The 13217-nt window shown below is 45.9% G+C and overlaps 1 protein-coding gene across 1 annotated transcript in view; it reads left to right on the forward strand.

Moving 5' to 3' along the window:
• PLCB1 (phospholipase C beta 1) overlaps positions 1 to 13217 on the forward strand; it is an 825411-nt gene that overhangs the window by 636382 nt on the left and 175812 nt on the right. The window contains exon 15 of the mRNA XM_040351701.1: positions 5334 to 5407. Within this exon, the coding sequence (XP_040207635.1) occupies positions 5334 to 5407 (74 nt within the window). The remainder of the gene's footprint in view (positions 1 to 5333; positions 5408 to 13217) is intronic.

Raw genomic sequence — 13217 nt, forward strand, 5'->3', positions numbered from 1 at the left:
ACAGAGAGAGAGAGAGAGATACACAGAGAGAGTGATACAGAGAGAGAGAGAGATATACACAGAGAGAGAGACACAGAGAGAGTCAGAGAGATATAGATACAGAGAGAGAGAGAAAGAAAGATAGAGAGAGAGAGAGATAAAGAGAGAGAGAGAGATATAGAGATACAGAGAGAGAGAGAGAGAGAGAGAGAGAGAGAGAGAGAGAGAGAGAGAGAGAGAGATGGATACAGAGAAAGAGAGAGAGATACAGATAGAGAGAGAGAGATACAGCTTGCTATGGAACCAGACACAGAAGAGGAGTATAGGAGAGTGCTGGCGTGGGACCCCAGAAGAGGAGGTGAGGGGTTGCTCTGTGCAATACCAGGTAAGTATAACATGTTTATTACTATATAAAACTACTATGATAAAAAAAATGCATCTAGAAACACAAAAAGACCAAATTCTCTATTTATCAGTCCCAAGAATGGCTTCCCAAGCTCTAAGAAGGTCCATGTTTTTTTTGTGGGGATTATTTGATTGGTCATTGGGAATTTGTGATGTAAATCTTCTATATTGTTATTTCATGTCTTGTGCTTGTATTGTCTTGTGTTACTTTTACGTTATATGAGGTTCACGACAAAATCCATTTACGTTTTGTCAACCTGAATAATAAACTTAGAAGCAGATAAACACGTCCAGCCATGATTTATGAATCTTCTTGCTCTTGAGGTTTGAATTCATCTTACATGTTACTTTGCTGGCACAGGCCGGGTTACGTCTTTTTTGCCAAATCGGCACTTTCTTCTATTCAGTCATTTTTATTGGACGGAGTTGGTGTAAACACCGGCGACAAATGGGCTTCACTGAATTATGGTGTTCTGAAAGGTACGACTGAAAGTGGGAACTAGAATTATAGATGTTCCATGTCCATTAGAGGAATCAGGTCTAGTAAAGGGGGCGTGTAAATATCATGAGTCAGTCTAGTGCTGAGAAAATGTGTTCATTTCTGTTACTATACGAGGATTGTTCTGAAAGTGATGCAGAAGTGGGCATAACTTTATTGACCTACATAAGGGGTACAAATGTCACATGTTGGTAGAGTAACGTTTCTTCTTCATTCTTCTTTCTTCTCCTTTCTTCTTCTTCTTTCTTCTTTCTATTTTCTTCTTCCTTCTACTTCTTTTATCGTCTTCTTCCTTCTTCTTCCTTCAAAATTATTTTTTTTCTTCCTTCTTCTTTCTTCTTCTCATTTCCATCTTCTTCTTCTTCTTCTTCTTCTTCTTCTTCTTCTTCTTCTTTCTTCTTTCTTCTTCTTCTTCTTTCTTCTTTCTTCTTTCTTCTTTCTTCTTCTTCTTCTTTCTTCTTCTTCTTCTTTCTTCTTCTTTCTTCTTTCTTCTTCTTCTTCTTTCTTCTTTCTTCTTCTTCTTCTTCTTTCTTCTTTCTTCTTCTTCTTCTTCTTCTTTCTTCTTTCTTCTTCTTCTTCTTTCTTCTTTCTTCTTCTTTCTTCTTCTTCTTCTTTCTTCTTTCTTCTTCTTCTTCTTTCTTCTTCTTTCTTCTTTCTTCTTTCTTCTTCTTCTTCTTCTTTCTTCTTCTTCTTTCTTCTTCTTCTTTCTTCTTCTTCTTCGTCTTTCTTTTTTCTTCTTTTTTCTTTCTTCTTTTTTCTTCTTCCTTCTTTTTTCTTTTTTCTTCCTTTTTTTTTCTTTTTTCTTCTTCCTTCTTTTTTCTTTTTTCTTCCTTCTTTTTTCTTTTTTCTTCCTTCTTTCTTCCTTCTTTTTTCTTCCTTCTTTCTTCTATTTTCTTCCGTCTTTTTTCTTCCTCTTCTTTCTTCTTCTTCTTCCTTTTCTTCTTTCATATTTCGATTTCCTTCTTCTTCTTCTTTCTTTTTCCTTCGTTTCTTCTTCCTTCATCTCCCTTCTTCTTCTTTCACCTTTTTTCTTCATCCTTTTTTTCTTCTTTTCTCTTCTTCTTCCTTCTTCTTCTTTCTATTTCTTCTTCTTCTCCTTCTTCTTCTTTCTATTTCTTCCTCTTCTTTTTCTTCTTATTCTTTCTTTTTCCTTCTTTTCTTCTTCCTTCTTCTTTTTTCTTTCTTCTTTCTCCTTCTTCTTTCTTCCTTATTCTTTCACTTACTGTATTTATTGGCGTATAACACTCACTTTTTTACCCTTAAAATAGAGGGTAAACTGTGCCTGCGTGTTATACGCAGGGGGCTGTGAAAAGTTTTTTCCCTGAAACTTTCCTCTTAAAGTTAGGGTGCATGTTATACGCCTGCGCGTGTTATACGCCGATAAATACGGTATTTCTTCATCCTTGTTTTCTTCTTTTCTCTTCTTCTTCTTCTTCTGAAAAAAACAAACAAAAACATTTCAAGCAGAAGCAACATGCCCTAATTTTTTTACTGACAAAGGAGGGGTGCAGGCCGTCTGACATCCACAGAAAGCTACAGAATGTTTACCGAGATGACACCATTGACAAGAGCAATGTCTTATCATTGGTGACACTTGTCAGGGGTGTCATCTCTGTAGACATTCTGTAGACTTCTGTGGATGTTGGACAACCTGCACCCCTCCTTCATCAAGAACTCAGTGATGGCACATTAGTTTTGCTTGGAATCCTTTACTTAACTGCAATAAAAAAGAAGAAGAGTTACTATAGAGAAAGAGTTACTCTACCAACACGTGAAATTTGAATAACCTATTTATTTAGGGCGTTCAAATTTCACATGTTGGTAAAGTAACTCTTTCTCTATAGTAACTCTTTCTCTATAGTAACTGTTCGTCTTCTTCTTCTTTTTCATTGCAGGTAAATAATGGATTTCAAGCAGAAGCAACGTGTGGTCACTGAGTTCTTGATGAAGGAGAGGTGCCGACTGTCCGACATCCACAGAAGGTTTTAGAACATTCCTGCAGATGACACCACTGACAAGGGTCACCAAGTACATGACATTGGTCTTGTCAGTGGTGTCATCTCTGTAAGAGTTCTGTAGTCTTCTGTGGATGTCATACAGCCTGCACCTCTCCTTTATCAGGAACTCAATGGCGGCACGTTGCTTCTGCTTGGAATCCATTATTTACCTGCAATGAAAAAGAAGAAGAATTACTAGGGGTGCACCGATATATCGGTGCCGATACATATCGGCCGAAAACAGCTGTTTTGGGCACATGCCGAAACAGCTTTAAAATTGTCGATATGACTAGTGGCTGCAGAGCGGTAAAACACACTGAAATTGTCTTCGCTTTGCTCGCACACAGCCCCGCCTGCTCCTAAACACGCTGTGTTAAACAGAATGCCGTTCTAATGCTGAGATGTTTTCTGTCTATCACAGCGTGGGGTTAGGAGGAGGCGGGGCTGTGTAGCAGAGCGGAGACAGTTTCATCCTACGGGCGGCGGTGAGTTTCTTTTCTTTTCTAACCGGCGGGTCACTGTTGCTGGAATTCCTGGACTGCAGGCCAGCGTGTTGAGGAGGAGAGGAATAGAGCACAGCCCGGCATCCAGGAGCAGTCCATCTGCCTATCTGGAGATCATCCCCGGCTCAGCACCAGGCTCACCTGATCCGTCCCCATCCCCCCACCCCGAGCCCCGCCCCCCCTGAGCCGGGGCCGCGCTGTATTAAGTAATGTTGGCTCAGGCTGCGGGCTGCTCCAGCTCCTGCACGGGGCTCTCTGCACACACATCCGTACCAAGGCTGAGAGAGAGAGAGACAGCCCATACACAGCAGCACTATACCGCGCCTGCGCAGTCAGCGCTACACGGCTCCTAGTCGGTGCGCAGGCGCCGTCTAGAGCCGGCTCGCAGTTCGGCTATTTTGGGAAAGTCATGACGCGCCTTATCCGACGGTGGGAGTTTTTCTCAGGCACGTCAATCATATGGGCGAGGTCCCAGATGACATTGCTGCACTGCACAGGAACGCCCAGTCCCGCGGGAGCGAGTACCCGGAAGCCCGGAGGAAAAGACCGATAATTCTGTTTGTACACCCCCCCCCCCCAAAAAAAAAACGGCATACTGTACATGCTTGCTGTATACTGAATGTAATGTTATATACTTGTTTTTTTGGGTGAACCCCCCGCTTTAATCCCACTTTTGTATTGTATTACTTTCAATACAGCCCTCGTATTTAAAAAATATCATAAAACACATTATATATGCAAACATTACATGGCCGGCATCACCTCTTCTCTGGTGAGTAGCAGGCTATGGACACCGTGGTCCCGGGACAGAAGGGTAGACCTAAAATCATAGGGCCAGATTCACAGAGGAAATACGCCGGAGTATCTACTGATACTCTGGCGTATTTTCAAATTTGCCGCATTGTATCTTAATTTGTAATTCACAAAAAAGATACAACGGCTTTTGGCTAAGATCCGGCAGGCGTACGGCTTCGTACGCCTTCGGATCCTAGGTGTAATTTTCCGGCGGCCGATGGGTGGAGTTTGCGTCGTTTTCCAGCGTTGGGTATGCAAATTATCTGATTACGGCGATCCACGAAGATACGCGCGTTCGTCGCAATCTCTTACGTCGTCGCTAGTCGCCGCAAACTTAGGCCTGCTTTTTCATGGCTTACATTTAGAACAGCCATGTTAAAGTATGGCCGTCGTTCCCGCGTCGAATTTAAAATTATTATTTATTTTTTTTGTAAGATGTCCGGGAATACGAAACGACGTAACGCACGTCGCCGTTCAAAAAATACATGGGGGCGCCATAATTTCGCGCAAAGCACGTCGGGAAATTTTCACACGGAGCATGCGCAGAACGTTCGGCGCAAGAACGCGCCTAATTTAAATGGTACACGCCCCATTTGAATTAGGCGGGCTTGCGACGGACGGCTTTACGTTACACCGCCGTAAGTTTACACGCAAGTGCTTGGTGAATCAGGCACTTGCGCTAAAAACTTGCAGGGTGTAACGTAAAGACAATACGTTACGCCGCCGCAGATATATGTGAATCTGGCCCAGAGCTCCCAACTGTCCCTGATTTCGAGGGACTGTCCCTGATTTGGAGCAATGTCCCTCTGTCCCTCATTCCTCCTCATTTGTCCCTCATTGTGGTCTGATCTCTATAGTTGTATATAAAATGCACTTTTTATCTTTCAAAAAGTGTTTCCCAGTGCTAAACCTTTCATCTGATTTCTAAATTGCTGAATTTGTACATTTTAAAAGCCAAAATAAAGGAATAGTAGTGGTAAAAAAAAAAAGTCCTTTGTGGATTTAATTAACCTTTTTTTTGGTTAATTCCCCTTTAAGGGGGTGTGGCAGGGGGCGTGTCCTATGCCTGCATACATTTGTTAGTAGGTGTGCCTCATTCCCATCTCAAAATGTTGGGAGGTATGCTATAATTTTTGTTGGTTTATTGTTTTTCAGGTGAAGCTGACATTGAAAGTGATGAAGATGATGAAGACGATGATGATGATTGTAAGAAATCTTCCACGGAAGAGGTGAGACTCTTTGTAACCCATTCATGTTACCATAGTGGACGACTTTGTTCCTGTTTTGGGTGTTCAGGCAAACATTTGGGTGTCCCCACCCCTTCCTTCATAGCTCCTAACTGTCCCTGATTGTGAGGGATTGTCCCTCATTCGGAAACAAAAGTCCCTCTGTCCCTCTTCCCTCCTTTTTTGTCCCTCATTTTGGTCTGATCTATATAGTTGTATATAAAATGCACTTTTAAAGGGGTTGTAAAGTCTACAGGCTACTGCATTCTATCCATTAACCACTTAAAGACCGGAAGGATTTGTCCCCTTAATGACCAGGCCATTTTTTGCAGTACGACACTGCGTCACTTTAACCACTTAAGACCCAGACCAAAATGCAGCTAAAGGACCAGGCCAGTTTTTGCGATTCGGCACTGCGTCGCTTTAACAGACAATTGCGCGGTCGTGTGACGTGGCTCCCAAACAAAATTGGCGTCCTTTTTTCCCCACAAATAGAGTTTTCTTTTGGTGGTATTTGATCACCCCTGCGGTTTTTATTTTTTGCGCTATAAACAAAAATAGAGCGACAATTTTGAAAAAAATTCAATATTTTTTACTTTTTGCTATAATAAATATCCCCCCAAAAATATATATAAAAAAAAAAAATTTCCTCAGTTTAGGCCGATAAGTATTCTTCTACATATTTTTGGTAAAAAAAATCACAATAAGCGTTTATCGATTGGTTTACACAAAATTTATAGCGTTTACAAAATAGGGGATAGTTTTATTGCATTTTTATTATTTTTTTTTTTTTACTACTAATGGCGGCGATCAGCGATTTTTTTTTCGTGACTGCGACATTATGGCGGACACTTCGGACAATTTTGACATATTTTTGGGACCATTGTAATTTTCACAGCAAAAAATGCATTTAAAATGCATTGTTTACTGTGAAAATGACAGTTGCAGTTTGGGAGTTAACCACAAGGGGGCGCTGAAGGGGTTATGTGTGACCTAATATGTGTTTACAACTGTAGGGGGGTGTGGCTGTAGGAGTGACGTCATCGATTGTGTCTCCCTATAAAAGGGATCACACGATCGATGCAGCCGCCACAGTGAAGAACGGGGAAGCCGTGTTTACATACGGCTCTCCCCGTTCTTCAGCTCCGGGGAGCGATCGCGGGACTCCAGCAGCGATCGGGTCCGCGGGTCCCGGTCACGGAGCTTCGGACCCCGCGGCTGGTCTTAAAGGGCAACGTACATATACGTTGATGTGCCCAGCCGTGCCATTCTGCCAACGTATATCGACGTGAAGGGGTCCTAAAGTGGTTAACTGACAATTGCGCGGTCGTGCGATGCTGTACCCAAATACAATTTTGAAAACTAAACAAATATTTTTTTACTTTTTGCTATAATAAATATCCCCAAATAAATGGTAAAAAAATAATTTCTTCCTCAGTTTAGGCCGATACGTATTCTTCTACATATTTTTGGTAAAAAAATTCCCAATAAGCGTTTATTGATTGGTTTGCACAAAAGTTACAGGACCTAAAAATGTTTTAGGATCTAAAAACCATGGGCTAATTTATTATTTTTTTTTACTAGTAATGGCAGCAATCATATAAAACATATCCAACAAAAAAATTGGAAAAATCTAATTTCTTCATAAATTTAGGCCAATACGTATTCTTCTACACGTTTTTGGTAAAAAAAAAATCAAAAAGCATATATTGATTGGTTTGCGCAAAAGTTATAGTATTTTATATAGCATTTTCTTTTTTTTTTTTTTTTACTAGTAATGGTGGCGATCAGCGACTTATAGCGGGACTGCAATATTGCGGCGGACAGTCGGTACACTAACTGACACTTTTGACACATTTTGGGAACCAGTGACACTAATACAGTGATGAGTGCTAAAAATATGCACAGTCACTGTACTAATGACACTGGCTGGGAAGGGGTTAACATCAGGGGCAATTAAAGGGTTAACTGTGTACCTAGCCAGTGTTTAAGTGTACTTTGGGGGAGGTGCTTTTACTAGGGGAAGGCAGAGATCCATTGCTTTGCAGAACACAGGATCCATGCCTTCTTTACTGAGAGATCGCCGTCCTGCCTGTGTGTTGGATGATCGGAGTGTGCCGGCAGATATAGGGCCCAGATTCACAAAGAGTTATGCCGGCGTATCAGTAGATACACCGACGTAACTCGGAATCTGCGCCATCGTATGTTTAAGTGTATGCTCAAACTGAGATACACTTAAACCTAGCTAAGATACAACGGCCTGCGCCATCGTATCTTAGGGTGCAATATTTCCGCTGGCCGCTAGGTGGCGCTTCCATTGAGTTTGGCGTAGAATATGCAAATGAGTAGATACGCCGATTCACGAACCTACGCTTGCCCGTCGCAGTAAAGATACGCCGTTTCCGTAAGAGGTACGCCGCGTAAAGATAAAGCTGCCCCCTAGGTGGCGTAGCCAATGTTAAGTATGGCCGTCGTTCCTGCGTCGAAATTTGAAAATTTTACGTAGTTTGCGTAAGTCGTCCGTGAATAGGGCTGGATGTAAATTACGTCCACGTCGAAACCAATACGTCCTTGCGGCGTACTTTGCCGCAATGCACACTGGGATATGTACACGGACGGCGCATGCGCCATTCGTAAAAAACGTCAATCACGTCGGGTCACAGTTAATATGCATAAAACACGCCCCCCACATCCTCATTTGAATTAGGCGCGCTTACGCCGGCCTATTCACGCTACGCCGCCGTAACTTAGGAGGCAAGTACTTTGTGAATAAAGTACTTGCCTCTCTGACTTACGACGGCGTAGTGTAAATACGCTACGCTACGCCACCGCAAAGATGCGCGCCCCTACCTGAATCTGGCCCATAGAGTCTGGAGTACCTACAGATCAGCTCCCGCTGTGTAGGTATGTACGAGATCCGGTGCAGCAGTCCTTGTCGCCTTATAAGTAAGTTATATGAGTGGCAGGTGGTTAAGGGGGTGTGGCAGTGTCCTATGCCCACAGTTTTTTTTTTCTAATAGGTGTCCCTCGTTCCCATTTCAAAGAGAGGTGTGCTTTCTTTACCACCTTCATCAACAGGGATGGACTGGCCATCAGGACTACCGGGAGTTTCCCAGTGGGCCGATCAGCTCAGTGGGCCGGTTCCAGTGACAGCCTGTTGCCTAGGGCGCATTGCTGCCTAGTCTAACCAGGAGGGTGCAGGCCGGCCCAGATTGATCAGTTTGCCAGGCTGGGCGGCCGTTGCGGCTCTGCTGGACGTCCTACGGTACGGAAGGGGTTAAAGTGGAGTTCCACCCGTTTTTTTTTTCTCCCACAAAAAATCTTAAAATAAATAAAAAAAAAATTGAAAAAAAATAAAAAATTTGTATTCTCACCTGAAAGGGCGGTTGCTATGCGGAAGTAGCTCCTCTGCCTTTTCTTCCACCACGGTGGATCTTCTGCCTCGTCCTCCGTCGCGGTGTCTTCTGGTGAATGGGGCACGCTGCCTTCTGGGAACTGTGTGTATCCCAGGGGGCGGTCGCCCATTCACAAAGCGCTGCGCGAGTCGCGCATGCGCAGTAGGAAACGGGCAGAGAAGCCGTAAGGCTTTACTGCATGTTTCCCATAGTCAGGATGGAGGCGCCAGGACCCAGCGATCGCCTTTGGGGGACCGATATCGCGGGCGACTAGGACGGGTAAGTGTCCTTATTAAAAGTCGGCAGCTACAGTGTTAGTAGCTGCTGACTTAAGAAAAAAAAATCGCGGGTGGAATCCCGCTTTAACCTCCAGTATTGGTGTCAGTGGCAGCAGTAATAACTCTCAACATTGGTGTCAATGGGGTAGATTCAGAGAGCAATTAGGCCGGCGTATCCATAGATACGCCGCGTAATTGCTAAGTTGCGCCGGCGTATCTACTTTCTGTATTCAGAAAGCAAGATACGCCGACTTTAGCCTAAGATACGACTGGCATAAGTCTCTTACGCCGTCGTATCTTAGGGTGCATTCTGACGCTGGCCGCTAGGGGCGCTTCCGTTGTTTTCAGCGTAGAGTATGCAAATTGCCTACTTACGCCGATTCACAAATGTACGCGCGCCCGGCGTTCGTTTTTTACGTCGTTTGCGTTAAGGCTTTTCCGGCGTAACGTTGTTCCTGCTATTAGGAGGCGCAGCCAATGTTAAGTATGGACGTCGTTCCCGCTTCGAAATTTGAATTTTTTACGTCGTTTGCGTAAGTCGTTCGCGAATAGGGCTGGACGTAAATTACGTTCACGTCGAAACCAATACGTCGTTGCGCCGTACTTGGAAGCAATGCACACTGGGATATGTACACGGACGGCGCATAAAACGCATAAAACACGCCCCCCCTTCCCCATTTGAATTACGCGCGCTTACGCCGGCCCCATTTACGCTACGCCGCCGCGACTTACGGAGCAAGTGCTTTGTGAATACAGCACTTGTTCCTGTAAGTTGCGGAGGCGTAGCGTAAATACACTACGCTACGCCGCCGTAACTTTAGGCGGAGATACCTGAATCTACCCCACTGGATGCAATAATAACCCCCAGTGTTGGTGTAAGACAGTGTTTCTCAACCTCTTTAGTGTTGTGACCCCTTGATAAAATTTCCCAAGTTGTGAGGACCCCCAACAGTAAAAAAAAAATTGTAGCATGGGTTGTCAGCACCCAAGGCAAGACAAGTAATTTGCAACCCTAACCCACGGACATTTAGCGCTCCCCGAGTTCCTTCCACTCATACAGTATTGAACTCCCTTATGGCACATTTTAGGATGTACCACTTTTTGTTCTCCTTTCTTTCCCTTTAACCTCTTATCCTAAATTTTGGTTTTGTTTTTCCCCCATCCCTCTCTCTAGCCGTCTTCCTTGTTCTTGCTTTTATTCTTTCTCTCCCTTTCTTTGTTCCTCCCCCTCTTTTTCTCTCCCTTCCATGTAGTCTCTTTTTTTACTCCTTGGTGGGACGGGGGGGGGCTGAGTGGCAGTTCTGGCAGGGAGTTTGGAACAGTGTCAGTGCTGGCGGGAATTTGGGGTCAGTGCTGGCAGGGAGTTGGGATCAGTGGCAGTGCTGGCGGAGAGTTGGGATCAGTGGCAGTGCTGGCAGGGAGTTGGGATCAGTGGCAGTGCTGGCGGAGAGTTGGGATCAGTGGCAGTGCTGGCAGGGAGTTGGGATCAGTGGCAGTGCTGGCGGAGAGTTGGGATCAGTGGCAGTGCTGGCAGGGAGTTGGGATCAGTGGCAGTGCTGGCGGAGAGTTGGGATCAGTGTCAGTGCTGGCAGGGAGTTGGGATCAGTGGCAGTGCTGGCGGAGAGTTGGGATCAGTGGCAGTGCTGGCGGAGAGTTGGGATCACTGGCAGTGCTGGCGGAGAGTTGGGAGCAGTGGCAGTGCTGGCGGAGAGTTTGGATCAGTGTCAGTGCTGGCAGGGAGTTGGGATCAGTGTCAGTGCTGGCGGAGAGTTGGGATCAGTGTCAGTGCTGGCGGAGAGTTGGGAGCAGTGGCAGTGCTAGCGGAGAGTTGGGATCAGTGGCAGTGCTGGCGGGAAGTTGGGATCAGTGTCAGTGCTGGCGGAGAGTTTGGATCAGTGGCAGTGCTGGCGGGAAGTTGGGATCAGTGTCAGTGCTGGCGGAGAGTTGGGATCAGTGGCAGTGCTGGCAGGGAGTTGGGAGCAGTGGCAGTGCTGGCAGGAAGTTGGGAGCAGTGGCAGTGCTGGCGGAGAGTTTGGATCAGTGTCAGTGCTGGCAGGGAGTTGGGATCAGTGTCAGTGCTGGCGGAGAGTTGGGATCAGTGTCAGTGCTGGCGGAGAGTTGGGAGCAGTGGCAGTGCTAGCGGAGAGTTGGGATCAGTGGCAGTGCTGGCGGGAAGTTGGGATCAGTGTCAGTGCTGGCGGAGAGTTGGGATCAGTGGCAGTGCTGGCAGGGAGTTGGGAGCAGTGGCAGTGCTGGCAGGAAGTTGGGAGCAGTGGCAGTGCTAGCGGAGAGTTGGGATCAGTGGCAGTGCTGGCGGGGAGTTGGGATCAGTGGCAGTGCTGGCAGGGAGTTGGGATCAGTGGCAGTGCTGGCAGGGAGTTGGGATCAGTGGCAGTGCTGGCAGGGAGTTGGGATCAGTGGCAGTGCTGGCAGGGAGTTGGGATCAGTGGCAGTGCTGGCAGGGAGTTGGGATCAGTGGCAGTGCTGGCAGGGAGTTGGGATCAGTGGCAGTGCTGGCAGGGAGTTGGGATCAGTGGCAGTGCTGGCAGGGAGTTGGGATCAGTGGCAACACTCACTGTGTTTCCGACTTTCTGATGTCTTGTAGCAGTGACACCTATTCTGAAATCAGGAGACAGGGTCTCCTCAAGCCCCTCCCACTTCACATTCCTCACCAGTCAGCTGACCTCTAGTCTCTGCCCCCCCCCCAGCCATGCCGTGAACTGAATGGTCGGCTGCAAAGTGTCTGAGTGGGCCAGCCCAGGATTTGGTGACCCCTGGCAAATCATCATTCGACCCCCGAGGGGGTCCCGACCCCCAGGTTGAGAACCACTGGTGTAAGTGGACTTAGTGGACACAATAACCCCCAACATTGGCGTCAGTGGATGCAATAATATTCCCTATTATTGATGTCAGTGTTCGGAATAATAACCCCCAGTATTGGTGTGCGTGGGAGCAATAATAACCCCCAAGGGGGGATTATGGTGGGGGGGGGTTGTTTTTCAGGGGTTGGTCCCTTAGTTCCAGTGAAGGGAACTCTGAAGGCGTCAGCATACCAAGACATTTTGGACAATTTCATGCTCCCAACTTTGTGGGAACAGTTTGGGGACAGCGCCTTCATGTTCCAACATGACTGAGAACCAGTGCACAAAGCAAGGTCCGTAAAGACATGGATGAGAGAGTTTGGGGTGGAAGAACTTGACTGCCCTGCACAGAGTCCTGACCCCAACCCGATAGAACACCTTTGAGATGAATAAGAGCGGAGACTGCGAGCCAGGCCTTCTCATCCAACATCAGTGCCTGACCTCACAAATTCACTTCTGGAAGAACGGTCAAACATTCCCATAGACACACTCCTAAACCTTGTGGACAGCATAGTTCTAGATCCATCACAAGTCGGCGGCATGACCGCAAAAGTCACATTCTGACCACATCTGCAAGGGGTGATATTATTCCCCACTGGTCACCACCAATGTAAGGATCTCTGTCCCATGACCCCTCGATGGACCCTGAGACCTAAAAATGAGTTCAAGGGTTCCTCTGGGGTAACAAAAGCTGAGAAAGTCTGATATAGAGGGATTTGTCATGTGTCGCGGATTGGTTCTCCTTCGCGCTTTATAAAATGTGGAAGAGCAGTACCACGCTGCCATCTAGTGGTTGAAAGCTAAAATGAGTCTTGCTGACATTGCTTTATATAGGAATACCCCTGTGAAGCACAGCAGAGCCTTCTTACAAAGAAACCTACTTGTGTGTGTCACATCCAGGGTTGCCAACTGACCAGATTGAGATTTACTGACACAACACCCGAAAATTTACTGGCGCAGCCAGGTTTTTACTGCCATTTCTAAAAGTTTAAAATGTACATGCACAGTCCTAACGGAGCGTCACAGTTCTATTTTTTACTGGCAACCTTTTCCTGTCACCGGCATTTACTGGCAGGAGAAAAGTGCCCATTTTTTACTGGCTGCCAGACGGTTGGCAACGCTGCTCACTTCCATTACAAATCTAAAAAAATCAAGAAAGCCATTTTTTTTCGGAGAGTAGGTTGTGCCATGCAAACGGTTCTTTTTTATTTTATTTTTTTTCATTCTCGCCCCTAGAACATCTGTGCATCCAGAAAAGTGACTTGTACGCACATAGCCA

The sequence above is a fragment of the Rana temporaria genome, chromosome 4 (assembly GCF_905171775.1).
Source record: "Rana temporaria chromosome 4, aRanTem1.1, whole genome shotgun sequence".
Lineage (NCBI taxonomy): Eukaryota > Metazoa > Chordata > Amphibia > Anura > Ranidae > Rana > Rana temporaria.